We start from the raw sequence: 26,735 nt of genomic DNA, 5'->3' as shown, positions 1-26,735 counted from the left end.
AACACGACTGACGAAATTCCCTTTTTAAATTGAATGTGTTCTGTATTGAAATTGGTTATTATCCTCATATTAATAAATAAAAATTCAGGAAATATTTGTCAAGTAAAATATAGAAAACTACTTATGTGAATTGTACAATATAAAATGGGGACATATTCTTTGCAGTGAGTGTTTTGACAACATTATTATATGGTGTTCTGTAATGTTTATGTCTACAGTTTTTCGATGGAGTCGCCCTGCAGCTTGGTGTGTTCCCGACCGAAGCTGGCCACGACTTGCCGGTTCAAGAGAGGGTCAATATGGTGTGCAACACCGGCAGCCGTGTGCTCTTGTCTTCTCAGAACGTTGCCATGCTAACGTACCAGTCACCAGCCAATGGCGGGGCATTCCGGTTGATATTCAAACACAAGACCATCCAAGCCCGTAAGTAATATTAAAAACAACACAGTTAGCAAGCCTATGGTCCCAGAACCCGCATAATTCTATTTTATAATTTGTTAGTTTGTTAGGGTGTAAGTCTGTTGTTGGTCTGTCTGTCTGTTGGGCTGTCTGTCTGTCTGTTGTCGGTTTGTTTGTTGGGGTGTTGGGTCGTTTGTTTGTTTGCTCGTTTGTTCGTCTGTGTTTAATATTTAATTTAGTTTTAATTTATTTTAAATTTATTTTTAATCTAATTAACGTAATTAAATTTTTCTGTTTTATATATTTGTTTTGTAGGTTGTCTGTTGGGGGTGTTTGTTTGTTTGTTTGTTTGGTGTAATTTTTTTTTATCAGTAATGGTTAATTTTCCCGTTGATTAAGAATGTGTCATGTATATTTGTTTAATTTTAATTGTAATGTTAATTATGAATATATGTACAATGTACATCTATTTTTCATGATACCTGTAAATGGTGGGTCTCCGCTGTTGGTTATCGAATAAATAAATAAAATAAAATAAATAAAAATAAATTCAATTGATTCAGAAGCAGAAGGCTATTCACATGAATGCAGTCTTTTCATGCATCTGTGAACACATTGGGCCGGATTTAGCCCACTCATTGGCGTTACGGAGTTACCCTATACGATTGCACTGCCCGGTTCACAAGTGACAGCACGTCAGTCATTGAGGTGCAAAGAGGACAGGCTTGGCCCCTCTGGGTCCAGCAAAAAGAAAGAATGAAACACCTCCACAAATACAAAACAAAACAAAACAAAACAAAAAAAACACATAGATTTATTTGTTGCAGAACCTTTATTCGTGGAGCTGGTTTTTAGCAGTAATTTGGGCTTAGCAGATTTAAGTGCTAAGCATGAATCAGCCGAGAACCTGTTAGGGGCAATGTACACTCTGTGGCAGTTTTGGTTGGTAACCTAGCTTTTGCAATTTTTTTTGCTTAACAAATCTCTATGCTTAGCAGTTTTAAGAATCTTGGTCTAAATCTTTTAACAACCTCTGGTTTGATCCATGGTGTGGCCAGCAATATTGACCTCACAATCACAATCAGTTTTGTGCAGTGGTTCATTTCTCAGCCTTTAGCTTTGGCGTCCCTGGTTCGATTCCCACATTTGCAATATGTGAATTCAGGGTTCGAAATTAGCGGTAGCCCGCTAGCCAAATGCTAGTCAAAACAGCGGCGGGCTAGTCAAACTATTCCTTAAGTAGCCCGGCTGGCGAGTTCAAAATTATTGGGATACGGCAAAGATGAAAGGACAGGAAGAAATAAATCATGAAATTCAGAAATCACACCTATCAATTTGTGTATAATTTTATCAACTGTTTTAACGGGTTAAGTTATAAGATCTGTTTATTAAAACACTGACAAAATTGCCTCAGAATAGATGAGAAATCAGTTGGAAATGGGTAAAAGCGAATTTTACCTACGACCTATTTTCGTACCTAGGTCTCTTTGTTCGATCACGTCTGTTATCACATCGCGTACTTGCGTGAGAACGAAAATGATACAACGCGAAGATTTTAATACCTACCTGTATCTGATGGATTCTAGATTTCGTTTGGATCACATTTTAATACAGTTCTTATCAACGGTCATTTGAGATTTGTTTGTAAATAAAAATAAATCCTTCAAGTTTGTTCAAAAAAAATTGTCTGCCACAAAATTATTCCATGAATATTCATGCTTAAACGAGTGATCGAGTTCCACGAGTCCACACGGAAGTTTTCGGAAGTGACAGGTCCATTTTTTGCAGGATGTTTCTCTTTCTCATCATGCGATTTTTCAGTTTCCATAAAATTCCACGGGTGATTTTTTTTAAAGAAATCAATATACCAAACTAATTTTAAAAACTCTGACTTTTACACATAAATTATTCTTTTCGAGGGGCCCTGAAGCGCCACCAGCAGGCCCGGTAAAGTGTTTCGTAGGGCCTAGGCACCAGTGTTCCGAAGAATAGAGAAGGAATGAGAAAGGAAGAGGGAATAAGAACAAAGTGGAGAATGTAAATAATAAATGCCGCTGCTCAAAACTCCGCGAAGCTAAAATCCGGTTCTGAAACCCATGTCAAAAGATTGTGCATTCTGTCATGTCGGCACAAGCTGCCTCGCGAAGTCGCTTCATATACGGGCGTTGAAAGCTACGGCTGTGCATATAAAAAATATAAAAATATAAAAAAATCCACTATAGGATTTAAAGACCCCCCCTGCAGTCTGGGATCAGGGAACAGGCCTGAACAAGGTATGCGCATGTATGAGCATGTACATGCAGTTTTGCGACAATGAAATAAAAACATCATAGCTGGATTGAATTTTGTATTTTCGAGCAATTTTAAAAATTAATTTCGAACGATTACAGTACAAGCTCTCAATATAACAAATTAATCATTCTTGCAATTGTCCTCCAATAGAAAAGAAAGAAAATAAAACAAAAAGTTATGTGGCGATGGCCAAGTCTTCAGGAGTCGGACTTATGACCCTAACTCAATGAGCCCCTTACCGACTTCCATATAGAACTCTTCTGGGACTCGGTACCCGGCCCACCACACCTCCTTCCCTGTCCATCCATGTAACTCGAAAGTCAGGCACCATAAAGGGAGGAAACGAGGTGGCACCCTAAGCCTTGCTGCCGAGTCAGCAAAAGAACCCCGTACCTATACGCAGATGCCAACCTGGACTTCGCAGACAGTCCCAACTTGTGAGTCAGCTTACCGACCGACCGAGCTAACTGCTGTTGGTAAATGTCGACGGGAAATTAATACTCTTAAATGACAGAACCGCGGGCATCGAAAACCAAAAAAAATGACACCAAGCGGATTCGAACCCCTAACCCTGGGTCCACTGTCAGACAGCTTAACAACTAGGCTGTTTCAGTAGGTGCTTTTCTCTTTGCGTTTAAACTTAATCCTTATTTCCGCAGTGGGAGAGTTACTTTGTGTTTCATAGCTGCACGAAAGATGCATCAGCATCGTGCTATATACAATGAATGCTGTTACGTAACTCTTTTCTACAATCATTCTTAAGTACCGAGCAGTTGACTATTCAAAAGAGTCACTACGAGCAATTAACCTTACCAAGCTCGTCCTTATTCTGTCTCATCAATTATTGTTTCGCATCGCGCGTCTTTCGGCCGGCACTGACATGTCGCTATGATTGAGAGAAATTCTAGCAAGTTTCCCCCACCTCATTATATTTATATCAAACTACTGACCCGTTTACACATTTTAACGAGGGAATTTTGTTTGTCTAATTCTAATTCAGCTCCCTTAGCTATAGCTTGGGAAACTTCATCTTTTCTTGTACTTACGCTAAGTCTAGGGAATGATGCCATTATAATACAATGTCACATTAACGTCAGCCTGTGGCATGATTAGAATCGTGACCACGCGAGTGCAATGACGGCCAGTGGCGTAAATCTGTGTGTTGGCGAGTGGGGGGGGGGGGATGACCAAAATCATCAAATTCGGGGATTCACAATGCAGTGCGCTCCAAGAGTTTGTAATGGAGAGTCAGTTTTTCAAATTACGGTCGACAAAACAAGGCCCATTTGAATGAGTGTCATTTAAACAACTTTAGCTAAGTGGTTATAAATTCGGGTATAGCGTTCTGCCGCCTTACTAAAACACCATATTGATACAAAGAAAAGAAAAAGGCAAATTTATACTCGAATCATACGCTTACGAAACTACTGACCGGAAAAAAAATCTAACAATTTCAAATGTTCCGCGCTGCGAATTTGTCGACCATTTTCCACAATGCACTAGGAAAAATGAACTCTCCGTGGCAAACTCTTGGGGGCACATGAAACGCCCAAATTGCCCAGCCGTGGGCATTCGAAAGGGGGGGGGGGGGCTGGACACCGCATTATACTGGGACGCTCTTTATCAATTATGTATACCCGCGCTTAAATTTTAAAAAGCTTTTGTACTTTGTTTCTCCACTTTCCAGTGCTATTGAATACATTTTAATTGTTGGGATGTTCGGAAAGTTCCTCAAAATCCTCTTTTTTTTCTTATCACCAAAAAGTGGCGGATGATTCAATAGCCCATCCCCGCGGTCAAAAAGTGTGGGGGTATATATACCCCACCCCACTCCCACCCCGGGAATATTATACGCCCCTGATGACGGCGCACAGAGCCAACGAGGCCGGTTTTCCATTTTGAGAGGGGCACAAATTGTTGTATTGCGATAGGGGTCATTCGTGTTTTCGAGGGATAGTTTTCCATCTCGAGAAGGTTCACAATCTTGTTAATGTGCGAGGGGTATTTGTGTTTTTGAGGGACACTTTTGCATTATAAGAGAGGAGATCATTTTTAAACGCGATCATAATGCTTTCATGTGCATTTGAGGGCTGTTTTATTTTCATCTCGAGGGGGCACATTTGTGACCTAATGTGGCAAAATGAGGAATGTCCCCCAAAACCATGTTATGAGTAATCAACGCCTGAAGTTGGATACACTGCGAAAATCATGTAATTTAATACCGGAAAATGTCCCTGTCAAAAAAAAACACATAATACAACTGTGTCCCTGTAGATTAGGCCTATTGGGAGTGGGGCTACAAAGACGGATCCAGAGCACACTTTTGTCGGGGGGGGGGGGGGGGACTGTACAAATCAAGCCAGGCCAAACTGGTGTAGGTCCTAGCTCTAACAGCCTGTTGGCACCAATTCTCGAGGGCGTCATTCGCTTCTCAAAGTAGGGGTGGTACATACATGTGTATCTTGATCAGTACTAATAATTGTGCGAGTGCGAAGCCTAAACGGCGCGGGGTTCGGGGCCCACTTAAGGGCCCCTAAAAAAATGGATTCTAGGCGTCCTGTGGTGCGATCTGAGGCAATTTTTACGACTGCCAAAGTTTTATCACAAGATCATCATTTAAATATCTTTTTCGAGTTTGGAGTCATTAAACCAGCTGTTCTGAGCTATAAAATCAAATGTAGGCTACGTATTTTTATTCAGGGACGAAAAACGTTGGAGAACGACATCAGTCCCCCCGTTCCCCACCGATCGACGCCCATGGTTGGCATCGTGCTTCAGAACGACAGACTTTACACGTACATTTTATACGTAGGGCCAATGCATACATGCTGTACAGCGTCAGTTATGGTACACTGCGGTATTTTCGTAGGCCCTCCCCCAAGTTTTCGTAGGCCCCCAAATTTTTCGCAGGCCCTAGGCACAGTGCCTACTGTGCCTATTGGGTAATCCGGGCCTGGCCACCAGGGGTCATTTTCAGGCCCACGTTTTACATGAGACAATATGAAAGAAAATACATGCAGGCTAGTGAACATGCCCGCGGGCTGGTTAAGAGTCTGTTTCAGTAGCCCGGCTGGCTGGTGAACTATAAAGTTAGGGTCGAACCCTGGTGAATTGCTCTTTTTTATCAACTCGACCTAGAGTTTTCCTGGCAATTATTTCTTTTTCATATTTTGCTTTCAATTAGCTTCATACGTGGAATCCCCATATTGAAACAAAGAAAAAAAAACACCAGATGACGTTTGCAAATCAAAGACAATGGCAGCCTTCACTTTTGACTTAACTGCATGTGCAAAGGTCTTGTCCGACCACGGACTCCGTATCTTTACCTATAATGTTAATAATTATATGTCGGAAGTTGATGTCCATTTTACCGCCATTTTTCTTTCAACATCGCCAATACTTAAAGTTGTAAACTCTAATATTTCATTCCCCCCCGTAGAATCTATTCATTACGGTTTGAATGCTAAGTCTAGTCAAGAGACAAAATGTTTATTATAAAAAAAGAAGGATGCCGCGTCCGTTGTGGGTTCCTGTTGGATGTACCTAGTAGTCTCGTAATTATATTCTCGCAACATTTCGTGTTTTTTTGTCTTCATGTCATCCAACTTGCACGTTCTAAATGTCATCTCAATATCAAAGCTGTGATCTCAGGGGAGAACAGTAATAATACTTCTAACCAGACTTCAGTCATGTGTGATAAAACATCACACAGATACAAAGGTTACAGAGAAACTCTCGTCACAAACAGATCGGTCGCTTATTACGAATCATATCAAATTCCCACCTACACTTGCTTATTAAATACCGCAGCTAGATTTGCCAGTGGAAAACAAACTTGCACTCAGATGACTGCGGGTACATATACATGAAGTCTGTAGGTGTAGAATCGCCTGTTTTCTTTACATTTGATGACTTTTAAAGAGTGTATCTTTATATAAAAAATATGCATTATTTTTGGTATGGGATTAACCAAATACCATCGCACATCGCGCATATTGCTGCCGCCTAAAATAGCAGACTCTGTTCCACTGTAAAGGGTACGTGAAACCCATCTCCCTCATCCGCCTAAGATGTAACTATAAAGGGTTTTTATGCATGACGTATCTTTCAATTATTTATATCTCCCTGGTGTGCTTATAGATTGGGGCTATTATAGTAATAATCGTCTTAATTTCGTGAGATAATGGATGTATTAGAAACCTAATAGGCTTTGAAGTATGAACGCCCGGGCGACATTTAAATGTCAGAGCCATATCGTGCATTAAAACAAGTCGTGGAATTGAAGCCGTTGTATAATGGTTCGTAGTTGATTGTGGTTGACTTTCTGTCTAGGTTTGGCATAGGGTTCTCCAGAGTGGAATAATGAAGCAGCAGTATAAAACACTTACTTCGCGTCTTTGAACGCTGTCATTATACTGCAACACCGGTGATTTTTGGAAATAAAGAGAGTATGGCAAAGCAACATGCGGGCTTGTTTTTAGTGAGGATAGAAAACTACTAAAGTAAATAAATAAATAAATTAAATTACGTTGATTTGATGGGATGGAATAATATTGGTTGAGCACTCAACGTCAAGTGCAAACAGTGATGTATGCACTGTGAGTAGAATGCCACAATTTTAGATTTCTCATCCTTCGAGACTTCTTTGTATTGTGGCTTGTTAGTCGTGACTGGCGATCAGCCATCTATATTAAATCGCTGTGTGGGAAGAGTCTTCATATTAGTACGGTCTCAAGTAACGACAAGGGTTTTGACTTTGATGAAAATAACCAGGTCGTTACGTTGGAGTGGGTGGAATCGTTTTTGAAAGCCTGTACATTGGACGCAAGATGCACATTATCATTGTGAAACCCCAGACTTTCATAATTATTTAGCACAACCGTGTGACTTTTTTGGGGGTCTCAATTCCCCACCCTGTTTTGTTCAAGATGTTCATGGACAATCGATGATTACTTGAAAGTTAATAGCCTCAAATACACCGTTAGCTTTTGGCGAAGCTGAGCATTATTTTGCTCTCACATACTTTGCCAATAAGAGAGTTTTGAAAGAAATTGTATTTTAGTTACAAGGTATTGTGTTATTGTACGAATGGGTGGAGAATGCACAACTGTACTGCTTTCATCTTTGGAGATAGAATTTGGGCCGAAATAAGCCCGGCCGGCCATTTGTCCTATTTTGCTTTTGGAGAATTGTAATCTTTGGACAGTTTTACCCGAGCTGCTAGCCATAAAAAAAATACTAAGCACAGTAGATATTTGCTTAAAAAAGGACTACGTGCCAAAGGGTCCTTGGAAATGCTTTGCTTATGGCTAGCAACAAGCTGACTTTTGTTTTTGCTGAACACATATACAATCCGCTTAGCAGTTTATTCTGCCCAATTTGAGTTCACTGTTTTAATTTACCGAATTTTTTTTATATTTGCTCCGTTTCCAGCTTGCAACATCTTCAGCCCGGATTCCTCGGGGGCTTTCACACTAAGCAACTTCAATAAGCAGAAGAACTGCTCCTTCGCAACCATCTACCCTGGCTACATCAACGTGCTGCACATGGCCGTAGGGAGAGAGACCAACGAGGCCAGACTTAAGGTTTGTTCATTGGGGTGTTGGGTTGTTTGTTTGTTTGTTTGTTTCCATTGCAAACATGCCATAAGTAACAAATATGAATTTTACTAAATTGAATAAAATTATTATGTAGGCATAGTACAATTATCAAATTTACCGGTGACAATATTGGTTAACGGAACGTCATTTTCTGGAAGGGGCACTCAATGAGTACTCAACCATGAAAACTAACTTTTGCTTCCCCCTGGATTCTGAGCGGGGGTGGGACATAGAGGACACAGGCCTTGAATGGGGGGGGGGGGGGTCCTCCATCCTCCATTAATTTATCCTACTAATGGGGGAACAAAATAGGAAATTCAATTCGGAAAAGAAGAAGAAGACACAATCTATATAATTGTCCACTATCGCTTTGCCATGCACAGTGCAAGGGTATGACCGACATGGTTCAGTTCGCTGAGGGGAACTCCCTTGAGTTGAGCAAGATGAACATCGAGCAGAGGATGTGCGGCCGCACCGGGGGAAAATCGCCAACTGGCCCCGAGGGTGCTGTCCCCTCGCCCGCTGATGCGCTCCACGGACGGGACGGTACAGCCGCGTCACTGGTCTACAAAAAGAGGGCCCAGTGCACATCAGGTAAATAAAGCCCACGCTATTCTTTTTAGTAGATAATGCCGAGAACAGACAGGAAGCACCTATACAGGGTGAGTAAGAAAACGAAACCCAAATGTCGGGACCATTGTTTCAGTGAAGTTCTCCATTTAGCATTTTCAAAATCTAGGATATAAAAGCCCATTTCATAAGCTTTCTATTAGTAAAAACATCATTCAAATCACTTAAATACTTTTCAAGTTACGGAGTTTTAAACACAACCACCGTTTTAAAGTTCTGTCCACGGATCACAAAAAAAGGTGTGCGTTCTTCCAGCAAAACGAAAACAATTCACACACATCTTTATGTGATTCATTTTCGTTTTGCTGAAAGAACACTGAATTTTTTGGTGATCCGTGGACAGAACCTTAAAACTGCGGTTGTGTTTAAAACTCCGTAACTTAAAAAGTACATGAGTGATTTGAATGATTCTTGTACTAAAAGAAAGCTTATGAATTGGGCTTTTATATCCTAACTTTTGAAAATGCTACATGCAGAACTTCACTAAAACAATGGTCCCGACATTTGGGTTTTAAATTTTTTTTTTACTCACCCTGTAGTCCAAACGCACTCTGGACACAAGAAGCATGACTAGGGAAGTGATGTGAGATCGAGCTTGTTGATGAAGCTCTTGGAAGACTGTGGGTTGTAGGGTGGTGGGTAGCATGATTGTGGTAGAGAGTTCCACAATTTGGATGTGCGGACAATGAAGGATATGAGTGGGATACAGTGCGAGACAGAATTATGAGCATTGGTGGCAGATCTCGTATAGAACGATGATGTGTGTGAGATTTGGTCATGATAGATTTCAGTTCCTGTGAACGGTGACCAGAGTAGAACCAGTACAATACTGAAAGGGAAGCAACACGACGTTAACAAAACTTCCAATGCGTGGACATTTTTTTCATCTAAAGTTTAAATTGAGAATTTAAGTGTTTATGGTGCAGACTACAAAGTTTCAGCCCTAATACGGCAGTCGTGAAGCAAGTTGATTTTATTTTCGCGACATGACTTACTAGGCAGTCTCAGATCGATAAGCGTTTAACATAATTCCAACAAGTTTGTTTTTGGTGAATAACTTTTTTACGTGAGTCGTGCGATGGCTATGTCAAAGTTTCCACTTTAAGACGACGACAAAAGCAAAAATCTTCGTAAAGCAACCGATGCTTATGGCTGCCTTTTTTTCTATCAGTGTCTCGGATGCATATATATGCAGGAAGAAAGGGTTGTGAACCAAGTTTTCGGAGCAAATAGAAAAAAAAATCCTGATAATAATTTTAAAAAACACGATTCTAGTCCGACATTTGTTGACCTTTCCGAATGAACACGGGCCCCAGTTTGGTTAGGCTTGGAAAAAAAACATTTCAAAATGACATCACGGGCACCGTATGTCACTCAGGACAAACATTTTTAGTCAATCACCGCGTAACTTAATAAGTTAACATTGTTTAGCATTCCGCATGTTATCCACAAGATAGACAGAACAGGCTGTCTATCTTATGACAGCCTCCTATACGATAATTTTGACTGGTGCGCGACATTTATCAGATAAAAACAGCTGCCCGTTTAAGGTCACGGATGGGCGAATTTTTTACCAGATTCAGCTAATCCGCGTAACCCGCCGTTTTACCCATTTATAGAACAAGGCGGCACTTCCAATTCGATTCCGTTCCACCTGCCCGTTCCGTCCGGTCGCAACCCTGAGACAAGGCCTATATAATTTATACGCGGTTACGATGATTGTATTTGTAGACTAGATCGTGGGTGGAGATTTGAAGAGATGCATCTGCTTTGTTTGGGATTTCTGATTGAGGAAATTGTGTCGCATATGTTCCGACTGACACGTCCTGAGAATCGAGTGCTCTCAAGTTTGCTGACATAATGCGCTGGCGGTGTATAGATCTAATTTAGGCCCTCCGCGTTGTATACCTGTGTGTACACAAAAAGAAAATTGGTTTTGTGTTCCCAGTGCTCAAACTTGCTGGAGCTTTAAGGGGATCTGCTACTCATCAGTCATCGGCTCAGGCATCCAGACAAAACTTACAATCCGGTAAAGGAAACTACACGATTGTCAAACCCGTAACGTGGCTTGGGGCAAGAGTAATATCATAATACCACTCGGGATTTATAGGCAATCATCACATATTGCAGCAATCCTGCTCACTGTATAATTCTTCATTGGTGGTGTCCTTCCCAAATTAATTCAATGATGACTATAGAAAACAACAAGAGAATTCGCTGACAATTCGTTGCCCTTGGGGTAAGGGGGGGGGGGGGGCTGGTACATGCCACATAGGGCTTGGCGATTGAGGCCCGTGCGCGGTCTTTTAATGCCGCGATTTTATTTCCCCGTTGTCATGGAGTTGCCATTTTGCTGTCAAATTTGCATTTTGCAATTTGAGGGTGCAGCTGTGTCACGCAAGGCTGCCTCGCCTCATCCAATCTGTTAATCAAATATGCGCAGGCAATATGCGCAGGCAAATCGGAGTTCTCAAGTGGAAACCTTTGAAGACGTCAACAGCGCAATTATGTTGATAAGGTGCGCGGCATCATCTCAAGGGACCACGTCAGCCTGGATCTCATTGAACTTTCCCAGAGAGTGCCTTTGTCTTTTGGGAGTCGGGACCTGTCTAAATTTACTTTGGTTTCTTTGACATTTTGTTTTCCGAAGTGGTCGTGAATGGATCCTTGTCTTTCTTGGTACATTTGTCCAGCGAAGGAACAGGTGCGTCATGCAGGATGTTTATAAAACAGTTGAATGACATTGGTTGTTTTTGTGTCTCATCCAACGGGGAGGAGGCGGGACGGGGGAACGACCTTCGCCCACATGCTGACATTTTCCCCTTTTCAGGAAAAAGTGTCGGCAGGGAAAAACACTTTGTTTTTCTTTTTAAATTGCTTTTTAGATATTTTATTTAATATGACTCCCCATTTTACCCCCTGGTGGTCCCAAGCCCTATAGACATGCACTGATTGGCTCCATGGGAATTAGGGGCGGGGTCTTGACGGTTTCAGCCCGAATGTGCTTTAAACAATTCTTTTGGGCCACTTTTAGGGGATCTTATAAACCAATCTCAACCCCTTCACACTGATTGTTAAACATGAGTACACACTGGGTTGAGCTTACGTCACTTTGAAGTTTAATTCATCGAATCCTCCAATGTTTTGTGTAAATATTAATTAACTTTGGGACATTCTTATTTCTGGGACTCGATGCATTACATTTTATCCCTTGTGGGGGGAGGGGGGAAGGTTTTAGCGAGCGTGTCGTTCTACTTCGCCCATAATGCCACGATCTCAGATGTCGTGCCATTAAATGTACTTTCACGTTCGGCACCTAGAAACCTCATTTGGTGTCTCTCTAATATCTCTCGTATTACAGGCATCACCATCCCACTCATGTGCCAGATGTCGGTGGTCAGGCTGGTGTCCAGCGGCCAGCACGATAACTCAATCACCTTCACGTTTACGCGGGAGACCGGCGAGAAGAATGAGTGCGTTTCCTTCTAAAGCATCTGGAGCAGGGAAAAGGTTAGTTTGATTTCAGCTCGAAGATCTAACGCAGTATATAATCAGAGACGAGGAGCAAAACATCCCAGATGGTACTTAGGTATAGCGACTCTTCTGAAAACGCTGGGAATCAAACTTTCGTGCAGTATTATTATTACGAAAATGTCATTTATTTTCTAGCCATTTTAAATTTAGCTTTCCTAACATCAGTTGTAGCTCTAGATTGATCATATTTTTGTGGGTTTTTTTTAAGCGGGATACATTTTGAGAAAAGTCTGGGGAATTACGGAATTTAAGGCTTGATAAAAGGTCTTGTTTTTGGGGGGGGTTATAACCGCAAAAGCATGTCCCTGTGGAATCGCCACTCGCCTACCTGGTTACAGCACTATACATTAGCTCCCACTCTCAGACAGGTTCAAGATGCGCGATGCATTAAACATCCACTCGGCACATTTCCATCCACGACCACTTCGCCTGAAATTGATTTCAAAATTTGGTGATGCTAAACCAAGAAGTGCCAATTCAGTTATTCTCGATATACGCGGTCTATGTAATTAGGACGAGGAAAGAATAACACGCATATACTTATGACTTACTCAACGTCAGTTGTTACAACGGCAGGGGCATAAGATTTTCAAGGGGGGTGGGTAGGGGTGGGGTGGTTGGGGAGGGAGGGCAGGGGTCGGTGGAGGAGGGGGTAGGTGAGGTGCTGAAGTTCAGGACTTTTCAAGAGGAGAAGGGATGTAATGGGCCTCATTCACGAGTCCGCCATATTGAATTATAAGTGAGGTGAAATCTTAATTTTTGGAACTTGGGAAGCTAATGAAACCAAGTTAATTTCTAATTAATTCCAGTATGCTTCAATGGATAATGTAAAATTTGTAATTAATCATTTCCTAATGTTTAAAGCCAGATTAAAAAAATGACAGTAAAATAAGGCTGCATTGTGCCTGCATAAATAGTCTGGCGCCATCCCATTCAACAGTTAACAATGAAATAAATAAAGGGAACTCGACAAAAATGGCCAACTCGTGAATAAGGCCCATTGATACAGGACATTGGCCCGAAGCGTTTATGTGAGATTTGTAACTGCGTTATTTTGTTTACATCAGGGAAGGAAATTGTTGATTTTTGCTGGTCCCAGAGGGGCCAGCCCATTGTCCTCTTTTTACCTGACTGACTGGCTAGGACTCGCCGTCTCTTGTGAAGTATACTTGCTTAAGTCTCAACTTGGCCCGAACATGTTGAAATAGGATAACACCACAAGTGGGCTAAATCTGTCTCGTTGCGTAGATCTCATGCATGAAAAGACTTCCAGCGAATAGCCATTCTGAGCCGATTGAATGTACATTTTTGCACTCTGGGGTCAGCTTGATTAAGCCTCGTCTTGTTTTCAGACATTATGTAAAAAATAACATTCTTCAGACGGAAGGGGGTAAACCATTCTCGGCAAAAGTTTAGACCTTAAAGAGGAAAGCTATCCCCTAGATTTAGGGGATTCTCGTTGAACAACCAGAAACATCGGAAGCTAACGTTTCATAAAAAAAACCTTTTGATTGAAATAGTAGAACTATTCTGAAAGCCTATGAAAGATTTCGGTAATTCGTTTGTGCATCGCATGCAGGACGAACTACTCATTGCTCTTTAATCAAATAAAAGAAATCTGAAATAATTTCAGATATACTACCCTCGGCCGTGGTACTCCTCGGGCATTCCTAGGTGGTTTGATAAAAAACGAGCGACTAAGCCAAAAAAATATTAATTGGCAAAACAAATCATGGCCCCAAATACAATAAAGTCCCTGGCTTAATTAGGTTAGCGCCTCTGTATCAATTGTAAAGGCACAAGGGTAACCCTGTCTTAATTCGAAATTAGCGATTGACGTACATGGAATCCGCCAAATATAATTGCAGCTGGAACTGTCTGGAAGACAGAATGGTGGTTGCCATTCTACAGCGATCTGTCCTTACAACGCTCCCTCCCGTGTGGCCCGGTGTTATATCTACCGTGATTCATGCCTGGAACGCCCGGGGAGATAATGCTCAGTGGACGGGCTTGATTCCCAATGATACGCGCTCTGTTATTTCAGACCGTCGTTCCCTGCGACCGATATTGCCGTCATCAGAGGCAGAGAGGAGACCCGTAACTCAGTTAGAGACTCGTGCCGATTGTTATTTCCGTCCTTCTTGCGAGAATCTTGCTCCTGTTTTATATTTTCCTCGAGTATGGAGGACGCAAGTATTCCCAAGTGCAGCGCTTTGGGTTTCCTGGTTAACCTGCGACGATACCAGTGCAAGTTTTGAACAGAAGCTACAGCCCTGTCTCGCTGTACAATCGACGGGATCGATACTAGACCGTAAGGAGAGATTCATTAAGCCGCTATAATGAACTAGTAATCGAATTTGTTGTCTTATTTCCCCCTCCTTCTTTTCCCCAGCTCGTTGGTGATCACATGATTGGAGAACATTGTACGTCACTTCACCGAGGGATAATTGTCCAGTCATGTACTCCGCTTCTCATTCTGCCCATCGCTGCTTGTGGTAAAACATTCCAGGGCGTGTAATGTTAATTGTCGTTTACAGGAAAAGGCACAGTTTCTTTCATATTATAGAAAAAGGCAATCGTTCAATATTTTGATTGAGGCATTATTGGTGACGAAACTCGCTGTACATACTACAGTATAGCTGTGCATGTTCAAATCCTAGCGTAATTTATTGAAAAAGAAGATAACAGTACTGTCAATTTTGGATCCAACTATTGGAAGTCGACTCCACAACCGTCTACCGAAATGGGAACAAATAGAAAACCTTTTATTTTGGTTATCTTTATGAGATTGTAATTTTTGAGTTTACTTTAAATAAAATTATTGTACTGTTGATATCACCATTAACAAGTAAATATCTGATTTCAGGTTGTAGCCTTAAAAGTTTGCTATTAATTTTCCAAAATTGGATTTATGTTTTTAAAAGAATATACTGTAAATACGAATACTTACTAATAGTGGCAAGCAAGTATGTGAAATTATAATGAAAATAATGAGTGTAAAGCATTTTAAAGAATATCACAACGAGTAGCACGTCGCCATCTTTGTTAGTAACCCTTAGATTGACAACTTTATAGTTATATCAATTTCGTTTTTATTTGATTTCTAGTTACACAAAAAAAGCTTCTTTACGAAACACGGACTTGTCCGATGCCATGCTAAATGAAACCCCTAAATACCTTGTAAATACATACCTGAATTAGACAAAAGAAAAAGTATATTTTTTTTGCTTTAAATATACAAGTAGCATTGTGTTTAGGCTCAATAGACTGTTTGCACTGCAGCCATCTTTGATGTGTGCACTGCAAAAACTGTAGTGTTAATTTAACACCATTCGGTATCTATATAGGACAACACCAGTACAATTTAACACCAGATGGTCCTATATAGATACCAGTGGTGTAAATTTAACACTGCAGTTTTTGCAGTGTGTGCTTTTGTTCAACAGGGATACACATGAGTTGACCTCTTAGGCATTCAGTGTCAATGAATTAACATAACAAAACACACCTATAAGATGGCGGCTGAATGCAATCGATCTATTGTATAATGAAAATATATACGGAGTAGAACCGCAACTATATAATCACAATGAGCATTCTGGCAATCGAGGCACTATCAAACTATAATATTTCGTGGTATAGTATCAATACAATATGCTATAGGATAGTATAGGAGCAATGTTTAACACCACTGCTACTTATCTTGGCTTTAAAAAAAGATAATCATAGATGACTATTATAGTTTGAAACCAATCCGAACAGCCTAGCATTTTTCGTTGATATAAACTGTTTAACGTTAAAGTTGTAGTCGTCATTCGTTTGCCTTATTTTCACTCTTTCATGCATAGTGTATCAACCACGCCTTAGCTGCGTTATCCGTCTGTGAATTAAAAAAAATGCAACATGAAATTCTAACGTCTGTGTTGATTTCTCGTTTATTTCAAACCACAAAAAAGACTGAAGCGTTCCCCGATCCACCTGACTTTATAATACTGTCCAATATTTTTTGCAAATTACTGCCAGGATGCGTGTACAAGTATGCATGGTTGTTCCACTCAAAATGCTGCAGACTACAATGAAAATGATAAGTGACACCAGACAGCCCGCTAAGACTGGCGTCATATACCAACTTTATTAAATTTGGGAATGAAACTGACACTTTATTTGTCCATTCGAATCCAATCTACAAAATGTAAATCATCAAATTTGTATATTTTTTCGTCTTCTAAAAATAGCGAAATGAAATTTTACACGTATGCCATATGTCAATAATATGAATTTATTGGATTGGATTTTTCTTACAAAACGTCATATAACGTAGCAGCTGGCGTATTTTGATGGTTTTATCTTCAAGGGACTGCTCGTTGTCTTCTCGATAATAAAATTTTGTCAATAGTTTCTTGCAACTTCTCTGACACAAAATATGTGATTCTCCGGTATAAGTTTTAGGAAACATGTAAACACATGGAATAAACCAGTGTACGTCGGTCTACAGGGTGAGTAAAAAAAAACCCGAAACCCAAATGGCAGGACCAATTTTCGAATGAAGTTTTGCCTGTAGCACTTTTAAAATCTAGGATATAAAAGCCCAATCAATAAGCTTTCTTCTAGTATAAGAATAATTCAAATCACTCATGTACTTTTCAAGTTAGGGAATTTTCAACACAAACACCGTTTTAAAGTTCTGTCCACGGATCACAAAAAAAGTAAGTGTTCTTTCGGCAAAACGAAATCGATTCACACACATCCCTTTGTGAATTGTTTTCGTCTTGCTGAAAGAACACTTACCTTTTACCACAAGGGCATTTCCAGTATGGAAGCGAATTAAGGCAAAGAAGATTTGTGTGCGATTCTGGTTTTTTTTGGTCGTTATGATAAAAGAACTTAAATTATCAATGACGTTGTTCATACGACTTATTGGCTATTTTTGAACCCTTTGCCAGTAATTTTTAGCAAAGCCGTGCACTACTAATGATATTATTGCTGTTTGTTATTCGTTCTGCAAATTGTTTTTCCCGCATACTTAAAACTCCAACAAATGGAGAGAGATAAAATGAATGAATGCATAGAGTAAAGGTTGTTTCTCGCCGAAGGAAATAAATTCTGTCGTCACAGCCTGTCGGCTTATTGCCAACACCGCAGCACTGACATATTTAATACGGATGTAGTAATTACAAACATACAATATAATATCATATGATATATTCACCTTGACATTTCCCTACTGGCGCATATGTGTGTAAAAATATATTCACGACTGCACGGGGAAAAAGGTTAAATAGATCATAAGTGTTTAGGTCGATTTCATATATAAAGTCTTGATACTCAGTTATGATATGAGATGCGCGGAATAATATCAGCCATTGCCGGCACTGAAAAAACTGAACGCATCTGAAACCCAATAGCCAATTCACGGAGACAGTGACAAGTCCCAGCCAACGTTGATGTGACGGCTGAACTGTAGTGACGAGCAATAACAATCATCAAGGGATGATCTTGACCTAAAACAATCATGTCAGGATTTCTACACGGGGCGTTAGAGCTGTGTAAATGTCATCGTGAACGATGGCAGCCTCTCGAAGAGTCTTGAGATTTCGAGTCAATCACGGTAGGACTCCCCCGTGTCAAGCAAAGGCCCGGTGATCGTGGGTCTCCTTACAGAACCCTCTTCATGCTGTTGTTGCACCTGCATTCTCACTCAAGTAGGGCCACCCGCGCACCGGTCCTGGCCATCAAAATACATCTGGTTATCTGCAACCATCGGATGGACTATGGTTGGGAAATCTAGTCCCTAGTTGACGAAGGTTTCCCCACTTGTGCAAATACAGATTGCGCTGAGACAATGAAAAACACGGGCAGCGTCTGTGCGTTTACTATAAAACTCGAAACTGTCACAGGCAAGAAAAATACAGTTTTACTGCGCTAGATGGCTTTAGCTTTGTGTATGCAGCAGCTGGATCATCCAGTGGTGAAAATACAGCCAGTAATTTTTTTGGGGGAAATGTACAGTAACCTTTTTCTATGTTCAAGAGAGTTTGGTTTTGTGACGAAGCACCTACCGAGTGAGAAGGTGGCCTTGTTTTTCGAAAGGTAACCTCATGTCCTATATACTAAAGTACGATTGCTACATCGTAGGAAGATGAGAAATAAGTGGGCAGGTCCTGGGAAGAAGATTTGCGTGAGGAGTTACTTTATGAATAAAATAACGCATTGACTGAGACACATCAGACACACCATGTTTACATACATGCAAGGTCGCGCCTTTGTACAAGTGTATTTAGTGAAATATTCATGCATGGTTGCGGACTGAATAGCGGTTGCTAAGCGCTGTACAAAGAAATCAATGACATCTACACGGTATATACACGCGCTTTGAAAAGGCCAGTCAGTGCAGTGTCACTTCGTATACAAGGTGAAATCACCCAGCAACATTGTGCACAAAAAAAAATCACCACTCAAAAACGAAAGTTGTCAAAAATCGGCCAAGAAGATGTCATCGCCGACGTCACAGCCAAGTGAGGCTTCTGCCAAGTCTCGTCCAAGCACGTGTGCTTCGAGCAACTCTCGCGAGACCTGGATGACAGCCAGAGGTACCACGCGTATGGGCAAAGGGATACTGGTTTTTACAGGTGAGCAGCCGTTTACTCAGGACTTTGAGAAAGGAGGAGGGGGGATTTAGTACCTCTAACAACGTTGCAAAAGGTTCCATGGAAGGCGAAAACACCCTCAGAACAAATATAGTCTCCAAGGTTTTCAGGACACACTCGCAAGCTGGATTTATAATACTTAACTTATCAACTTTGAGTGGGGCTGGGGAGGAGGAGGGGAGGTGGGGGAAAAAGCTAAAGACTTGGTGACATCATTCTCTCTAAAACCTCATGCCCTGTAGACCATTCCACCTATATGAGACGTCAATTTCTGGCAAGCATACATGACTGTCTGTTTCATGTTTTTCACACTGTACGGAAAAATGTCAAAACTTTAAACCGTCCCTATATTCCATGTCAACATACAGTATACAACAGAGAAGTTTCCATTTTCCATGTGTATAGGAAGTCGGCGTCCTGTGACCACACTATTACAAATTGATAAACAAGTTTTACATGCATCTATTCCAACCCAGGCCATCAATGCATAACTCAAAACTCAGATCACCCCCCCCCTCCAAAGTTACCGCCTCTTCTCGACCAACCCTGTCACTAAGCTAATATGACAGTATACAGATGCAGCCAATATCACCCTGATAGGGCCGTAGACCATTATATGGTACTGGCGTCGCTTACGATCATGGAATGTGTATTAATATCAAGCGTTGCAATCACGCCAGATGCAGGTTGTAATGACCGATACTTCGGATCGTGATCAAACGACCCGCCACAGTAATTTTGGTCGGCCCAGCGCCTGTGTCAACGAGATACTTATTGACAATACTTAAAAACGCGGTGCTAAAGCTCTCCAATTTGCTGCTTCTTCCCTTTCCTCATTTTGTTTCAGATGACAGGATTTAAGGAGTGGATTTTCTTTTTTTGGACCAGAATGATACCAGTTTTCCTAACAAATCTGTCTAATTGATGCCACGAGGGTGTAGAAAGTGATTACCTTTTCTTTGTGATTATATTTTTTGTGTGAAATTGGAATTTACATGATTCTGGAGGATATTTGCGCCAGGCAAGACGTATAGGCCTATTTGACTATAATTTGTGTACCTTACTGATGTATAGCAAATATTATAATGCTAAATAGTTTCTGTAATTAGTCGTGTAAAACTTCCTTCCGCACTGTATCTTTATTAATGGCTTATGTGATTAGATTAAGTGTCTCCAAATTAGGCGCGGTGCTGTGGTGTTGTAAGGGGGGGGGAAAACATCTTTAGCCCCCCCTGTCCCTACAAAAAAGGTCATTTCAGTCGGAAAATATACTAAATTTAGCAATAGCTTTATTCTGATTATTTAAAAAATGGAATCTAGAAAAAAAGGAGACAAAAATCCTGTTATTCTTCCCCAAGAATTATATTTCCTTTGAAAGAAAAGGAAAGAAGGAACTGTAAATTAACAGTGAAACTGAGGGCGTCAATGCTCGCCTTGATCAGGATTGAAAATGAACAGGTCTCCAACGTCACAAAAATTACTCGTTTCGAGCCTCGTTTTGACATCTAATTGAAATATTTTAATCTGTAGTTTTGAAATGTGTGGCCTCAGAGCCGCTTCCATTTTAACTGAAACAAAAGGAGAGTCTTATCTATCAAACTCGTCATTTTGAAGAAAAACCTCAAAATCATACTGCACAAAATTAAACTGTCGGATGGGGCAAATACTAGTCACTGCCGGAAAGTGCAAGGCACCGGCTCGAGAGGGCTTTTGTACACGCTGTCAGTTTGGTCAGCGTCAAGACAGGAAAAAAAACCTCCTCCTCTCGTGGTGACGAAATCGATAGCAGAGTGACCGAAGACCGAAAGTGCCTGGTGTGAGTCCAGACCTAACGGTGTCATTGCACTGTGGAATAGGAAGATAGGACTCTTCATGACAAATGGTGGCGCTCTTGACGATAATGTTCTGTTTGTTGATCACAAAACAATCGGAGACACATTCACGTCTCTCTTGGACACGAGGTCGTGCTCACTATTGCACATTTAAGGTAAACAAAGAAAAGTTTGTCCCGATCTCAATACCAAGGACACTCAATTAATGTAAGATTTCTTGAAACTGTCCGAAAGAAGTTTTAGCTCAGTGGATGCCATATTCTTCTGGAAAAAAAGGTGAAAATGTAATCATAATTGTCCAACCCTTTACGATTTCTGCGATAGCCAAGCTTGCTGTCACCAGATTTTGCATTGAATGGAAATGTAGTAGTAGTACATTTATTTCAATGCTGTCCTTGGATGTACAGTGTTTACAATAAGTTGAAATACAATGATACAGGTTAAGTTTAATGTCAAATTATTACACAACAATAATTAGGTTTTGGTGAAGCAAAAATGCTTTTGTACCCTAACCTAGGGACAGACAATGGGACAGACAGGACAAAGGACAACAACAGCAAATGAGTGTGCAGTTACTAAGACATAACAATACGAAATAATTTTACACATTACATTTATAAATATGCATCAAGAAGTTGTTTTCTTAGTTTTTTGACATATACAGCATGTAATGGTGATTTTTTTCATAGATTCACTAAGACTGTTCCAGTAGTTTGCACCACGTTGAATAAGACTGTTTTTAAACAAGGACGTTCGACTGTAAAAAACATGGATATTTTTTTCAAGAAGCACTTCGAGTATTGTGTGAATGTATATGTTTGATGATAACGAAAAATATGAGCTAAAACAACCAGGTAATGCATTATTCATGTACTTATACATACATTTACCTAAATTTAAGTAGTAGATGTCTTTTAATTCGTAACAGTTTTAGATTTTGCAAATAAGTTGGCGGTATGAACACGGTGTCCAGCATTAGAAATGATGCGAACAGCTCGTTTTTGTAACAACAACATTTTATCAAAATTTACCGAGGAACTACCCCAGTTAAGAACTGAAGAGTTTAAATATGGGAGAACCAAAGAGTTATAAAGCATTACTAAAATGTTGCTTGGAATGAAGAATTTTAAGCGATTCATTATACCAACAGATTTTGATATCTTGCTCGAGATATCACTGATGTGTTTTTTCCATGTAAGATGTTCATCCATTGTCACACATGTATACGCAAACCGATAGCAGTACACTCACTTTCAATTTCTTCCACGTTAGCATACGTTTTTTCAGGATGAATCTAACAGAAACCCACCTCTTATTGGTGCAAACAAACTCGTTGAGAAGACAAACAGCCTGCTTATTCATTCAATTATCTAGTCACATCTCCGGTGGTTTGTTCATCTTCTCTTAAAAATAGACCATTATAACCTTGCTGTATACCGCAAGGAATGGGCGACCATCTTGTTTAATGGGTAGGCTGAAAAAACTGACTCAGTTCAGCCCGTTGAATTACCGCGAGAACGTCGACGAAGGTCGCTCTAGTTTAAACAATACAATCAATTCTCGCCGTAAGTTGATTTTGCTTGTATGCACAGGACTGACTGGGCAGAAGACGCGAGTCATTCTCAAGGAAAATGCAGCTTTTTCTTTTTAGTACAGTCATTTCACTGTCAATTATTGCGAGACACACAGTCTTCGACTGACGCTTTTCTTGACTATTATAACGTGACGTTGTGAAGTGTCAGATAATTTAACAGCGGATATCGGAAATTGTGGCTCGCCATGACAAAATTTGCGTTTTCTTGGGATTGGCCGTCTTAACGCGTTGTCGAGGATCGCCTTTGCCCTGTACTCAATATATATTTTTTACACGCATTTCTAGTCTCGTTTGTGTTTGTTTTCCTTTAATGCCTGTATTTTTTATGACCTAAAAAAGCTACGGACATTAAACAGACTGAAAAAGCACTTTTGTTGAGTCGTTCCTTCTCTGATATTATTTTAAATGAAACATAAAGATTGTATTTTCAGTCAGAATAGAGAAAATGCCATGGATGCGAAGTTGGCACACGAGCTTTCATAATGTTGTACATGTAATTACAAAAAACTCGTTGCGAAAATTCCGCAGAGGTGACATTAGTATAATATGGAAAGATAATTTTATGTTACGCCACTCCCGACCAAAGTTAGGTCACATTAATGTGCTCTATCTATACCCGAGACAAGGAATAAAGCATATGCATCAGACGCGTAAAGACTGGTTGCACTATATAGAGTTGATCAATTTTCAAATTTCTTTTAAGCTGAGAAATATAGGACTTTATCAATGTATACATTCCCATTTCACTGTGATCAGAGGTTTACAGTATTTAATCAAACAAGTTCCACTGTGCAAAGTCTGACGTGTTATAAAAGGATATAAGTTGTCATTAACGCAGAATGAATACACAAACAGTTAAATTAGTCAGTAAAGAATAAAACCACGCCTACATTGGGTGAACCCTCCCTTCCCTCCCTCTCCCCCCCTTCCAACCCATTCCTACTCGCATCAGTCTTTAGTCTTGTCTGGTCATACTTTTCAATTTCTATTTTTTGTTTACTTTCTGATTCATATTTGCTTTGTCATTGTACTTTTGTTCATTTGTTGGCCGAATATATAATAATAATAATAATAATAGCGCCACCTAGCGCCAAATGGTGTCAGCGCACATTTTCCAATTTCAGAAAGTGTCAGTATTAATAGACCATTCCCGACCCCCCCCCCCCTCCCCAAAAGAGAACTACGCCCCGAATTGATGGTATTTCATTGTTTCGTTTCACATTTAGGACCAGAAGGCCGAAAGAACCAAGACGTGAAAGTGAACGAAGACAACCGGTACGTTGGTATTGGGGAAACGTCGCCCGAGAAGTCCAGCGAATTGCTGTACCTGTACCGACCGGCCACGGGCGCCCCCTTCCACCGGGCCAAAAGCGATATTCCCGGCTCGATCGGCTGGGGCATGCCGCGGACCGGAGACCCGAGGACCTGGCCCGTTCACTTGAATATATGTTCCCAAGAGGTGAGAAGTCATTTAGGAATAGAAGCGAGCCTGAACTCGGTTCGCCGAAACCTTGGGTTTGTTTTATGGCTTGGGCTTTGATCTCCATGGAATGCCTTATAAAATGTTCAAACAAAAATGAAATGCTTTACACATTGGCCTTTAGGTTATCAGATTTAATAATCTTAAGGTAGAACATGGACGTATAGTCAGCTGGAGTTCCCAAAACCAAGCAGCTTCAATCTTGGACAGAAACCGATAGCTGATCTGGATGCAAAGTCGAGATTTCCTCAATCTCTAAAGCCTCTTTTAGCGTCGTATACTCGTCGTTTGCTTGTAATGCACAAGGACCCATGTAACTTCTCGAAGCCTGCAAAATAAGTACATTCTCCGGCCAAAGTATTCATAGTCTGTTTATTTCACGTTGCACAGTGTTATCAGCAGAACTTGTTTTACATTTTGCTCAAACACGTGAAGTACTTTTTTTTTTTGCTTAAGTTGATTTAAGATTATTTTTTCAGTTTTTTTTTTATGGTTTAAGCTTTAGTGATCAGTTCGTCCTTCTGGTTGAATATTTGACCATTTTCTGCCATCAGACCAGAGATGCATTGAGCCTAAAGTTGCTGCGTCAAATCACTTGAATATTAAAGTCCGGGCCTAGATAAGACACGCTATATATCTGAATTTGTTCCCTTCAGACGCTGGTGTTACTGCTGCCAGCCCCAGCCATAATAGTAATTCGGACGCAGCTGTTATCAAAATTATTTTGCTGTCATCGTCAGCTGACTAAATTCGGAAGACTTACGGTTTTTTTCGACACTTCCTGTCCGTGAAAGTCATCAAACGATAGAATTACTGCCAATCTTAACCAATTATTCTCTGTCGAAGAGTGTTGCTTCAAGGACCAATAATGTCAAGCGCACATTTTGGACAGGATATCTCGCTGTCAATAAACTGTAGGAGTGTGAGCGAAAACAATCTTTCACTTCATTATCTCCACTTGATTTTTCCCCCCTGTGTTTTCTCCTTCAGGAATTCAAGAATTCGAGGGAGAGCGCACAAGGAATATGGAATAATAGATGATGTTCGACATCGGGGATGAATTAATGAACTTCATCCAAGGACGTATATGACACCACCAGACTGTTTTCTCGCGCACACGGATCGTTATATACAATGTTGCACTTGCCAATGAATGTGTGAACTGATTGTATGAGGTTGTGAATTGAAAGCACATTGCAGAATGCAGATGCTTTGAAAGACGCCCTCAACTTTTTTTTGGTCTCCGCACTAAATGTTCTGAGCGGGCCTCGGCGAATGGATGACGCTCAAACCATAATACAGCCATAATGGTTGTGAAGGGCGATTTCTAAAGTTTACGTAGCACTTTATTTTGAATGAAACTACATGTACACAGACATGTTCACGTTGGCGGGTGAAATCTTTGAAAATTAATTTCTCCCGTTTGGAAGACCGTATCTTCATGCAACTTTCAGGATTTACATCCCCTATAATGATCAAAGTATGTGCTAAAAGTCGTTGTGATTATGTTCATTTACTTTGCGTTGAAATTGGAAAAATTTCAATCCAAAGTCCAAACTTCTTGTACTTTGGCTCTGCCAAGAGGGGGCGCTATATAGACCAGTTTCAGAGAGTGACTCGTAAAATGCCAACCATTGGCACTTTTCATCCACGGGTTGGCAAACTATGGAAAATCAACAATGCAAAAAAACCCAGCAATTGTTATTAATGTTTTCAAACATTTCATTGGATTGTTGAAATGTAATATAACACAAAAAAAGGCTACCAAAGACACGAAAGGCTTAATAATATGCCTCTTTTAACACAATGAGGGTGTTAATAAGCATTTTTTTGCAAAATCTGTTGCCAACCACGGCTTTAATTTATGCCTTGTGGCAGTCCATACAAAATGGCGCTCAATGTTTACAAACAAAAGAAGGGTTTTTATAATCAACACGATTTAAACACAATTTTGCTGGAGACATTCCAACAGCAGCTATATACAAAACACCAATCAACTTAGATTGTATGAGATTTCTATAGAATGTGACTGGCTCACAGAAATTTTGTTTTTGGGCCGAGCAAGATATTCTGCCAAGACGCGCCATTAAATATGGCTTCACCAGTTCGATATTTTCGACCTGTGTTCCAATCCTCCTACATTTCCCAACCATAACTTTATCATGCACCATTATATATATAAATCACGCACGTCTTGTAAGTTCGAACACTGTATTTCAAGGAACTCTTTTGGTGCAAATAGAACAAGTTCAGAATATTCTGTTTAAATTTACTTTACGTTATTAAAGGTTTTGGACTCTTGTGTATATTGTACAATGTGTGCATAATCTCAGCTCGTCACAGTGATCTCAAATTATCGTCGAGCAATTAACTGAATAAAGATTCACTGTTGGCACGCGAATGGCGGAGTCTATTACGGATGCACTCCTGTATTAACACTCCCATAGACACCAGTGCGAAATGTCCGTACTTCAAAATTCTTTTAAAATACTAAAAACTCTCACAGGTATTTATGCTGCACAGAAAAATGATGATCAACATGTCATCTTTCATTTTCTTTTTCCCAAAGCGGAAAAGAAGCCATATTGAAAAATGATCCCTCCACAACATGGCTGAATAGCGCCACTTTCGGGCCCGATTGCATCCAAAATGCTCAGAATTGGAAGCCCCAAGTCCAGGCCAGAGGTTCATTGCATTATCTCTTCAAATCCCTAATTCCATGGCTCT

General features: G+C 40.4%; 2 protein-coding genes across 2 annotated transcripts in view; both read left to right on the top strand.

Annotated features, from left to right (window-relative positions):
- LOC119729465 (corticotropin-releasing factor-binding protein-like) overlaps window positions 1-15,799 on the top strand; it is a 33,605-nt gene extending 17,806 nt beyond the window's left edge. The window contains exons 4-8 of the mRNA XM_038202031.1: window positions 219-423; window positions 8,125-8,276; window positions 8,675-8,885; window positions 12,283-12,431; window positions 14,848-15,799. Of these exons, the coding sequence (XP_038057959.1) occupies window positions 219-423; window positions 8,125-8,276; window positions 8,675-8,885; window positions 12,283-12,410 (696 nt within the window). The 3' untranslated portion in view covers window positions 12,411-12,431; window positions 14,848-15,799. The remainder of the gene's footprint in view (window positions 1-218; window positions 424-8,124; window positions 8,277-8,674; window positions 8,886-12,282; window positions 12,432-14,847) is intronic.
- A 2,873-nt stretch (window positions 15,800-18,672) lies between these two features.
- LOC119729896 (uncharacterized protein C4orf45-like) lies at window positions 18,673-26,426 on the top strand. Its single transcript, XM_038202694.1, has 3 exons — window positions 18,673-19,084; window positions 23,755-23,987; window positions 24,999-26,426. Exons 1-3 carry the CDS (start codon window positions 18,946-18,948, stop codon window positions 25,047-25,049), a joined length of 423 nt encoding a protein of 140 aa, XP_038058622.1. The 5' UTR covers window positions 18,673-18,945; the 3' UTR covers window positions 25,050-26,426.
- Window positions 26,427-26,735: the final 309 nt, after the last annotated feature.

Source organism: Patiria miniata, unplaced genomic scaffold, assembly GCF_015706575.1.
Source record: "Patiria miniata isolate m_02_andy unplaced genomic scaffold, ASM1570657v1 HiC_scaffold_21, whole genome shotgun sequence".
Classification (NCBI taxonomy): domain Eukaryota; kingdom Metazoa; phylum Echinodermata; class Asteroidea; order Valvatida; family Asterinidae; genus Patiria; species Patiria miniata.
This window is presented reverse-complemented; position numbering and strand designations above follow the sequence as displayed.

Bases quoted from the DNA above. Each gene is read 5' to 3' on its own strand.
- LOC119729896 (XM_038202694.1), top strand. From the start codon at position 18,946: ATGTCATCGCCGACGTCACAGCCAAGTGAGGCTTCTGCCAAGTCTCGT. The intron at 19,085-23,754 runs GTGAGCAGCCGT...TTTCACATTTAG, and splicing joins AGGGATACTGGTTTTTACAG to GACCAGAAGGCCGAAAGAAC. The intron at 23,988-24,998 runs GTGAGAAGTCAT...TTTCTCCTTCAG, and splicing joins TGAATATATGTTCCCAAGAG to GAATTCAAGAATTCGAGGGA.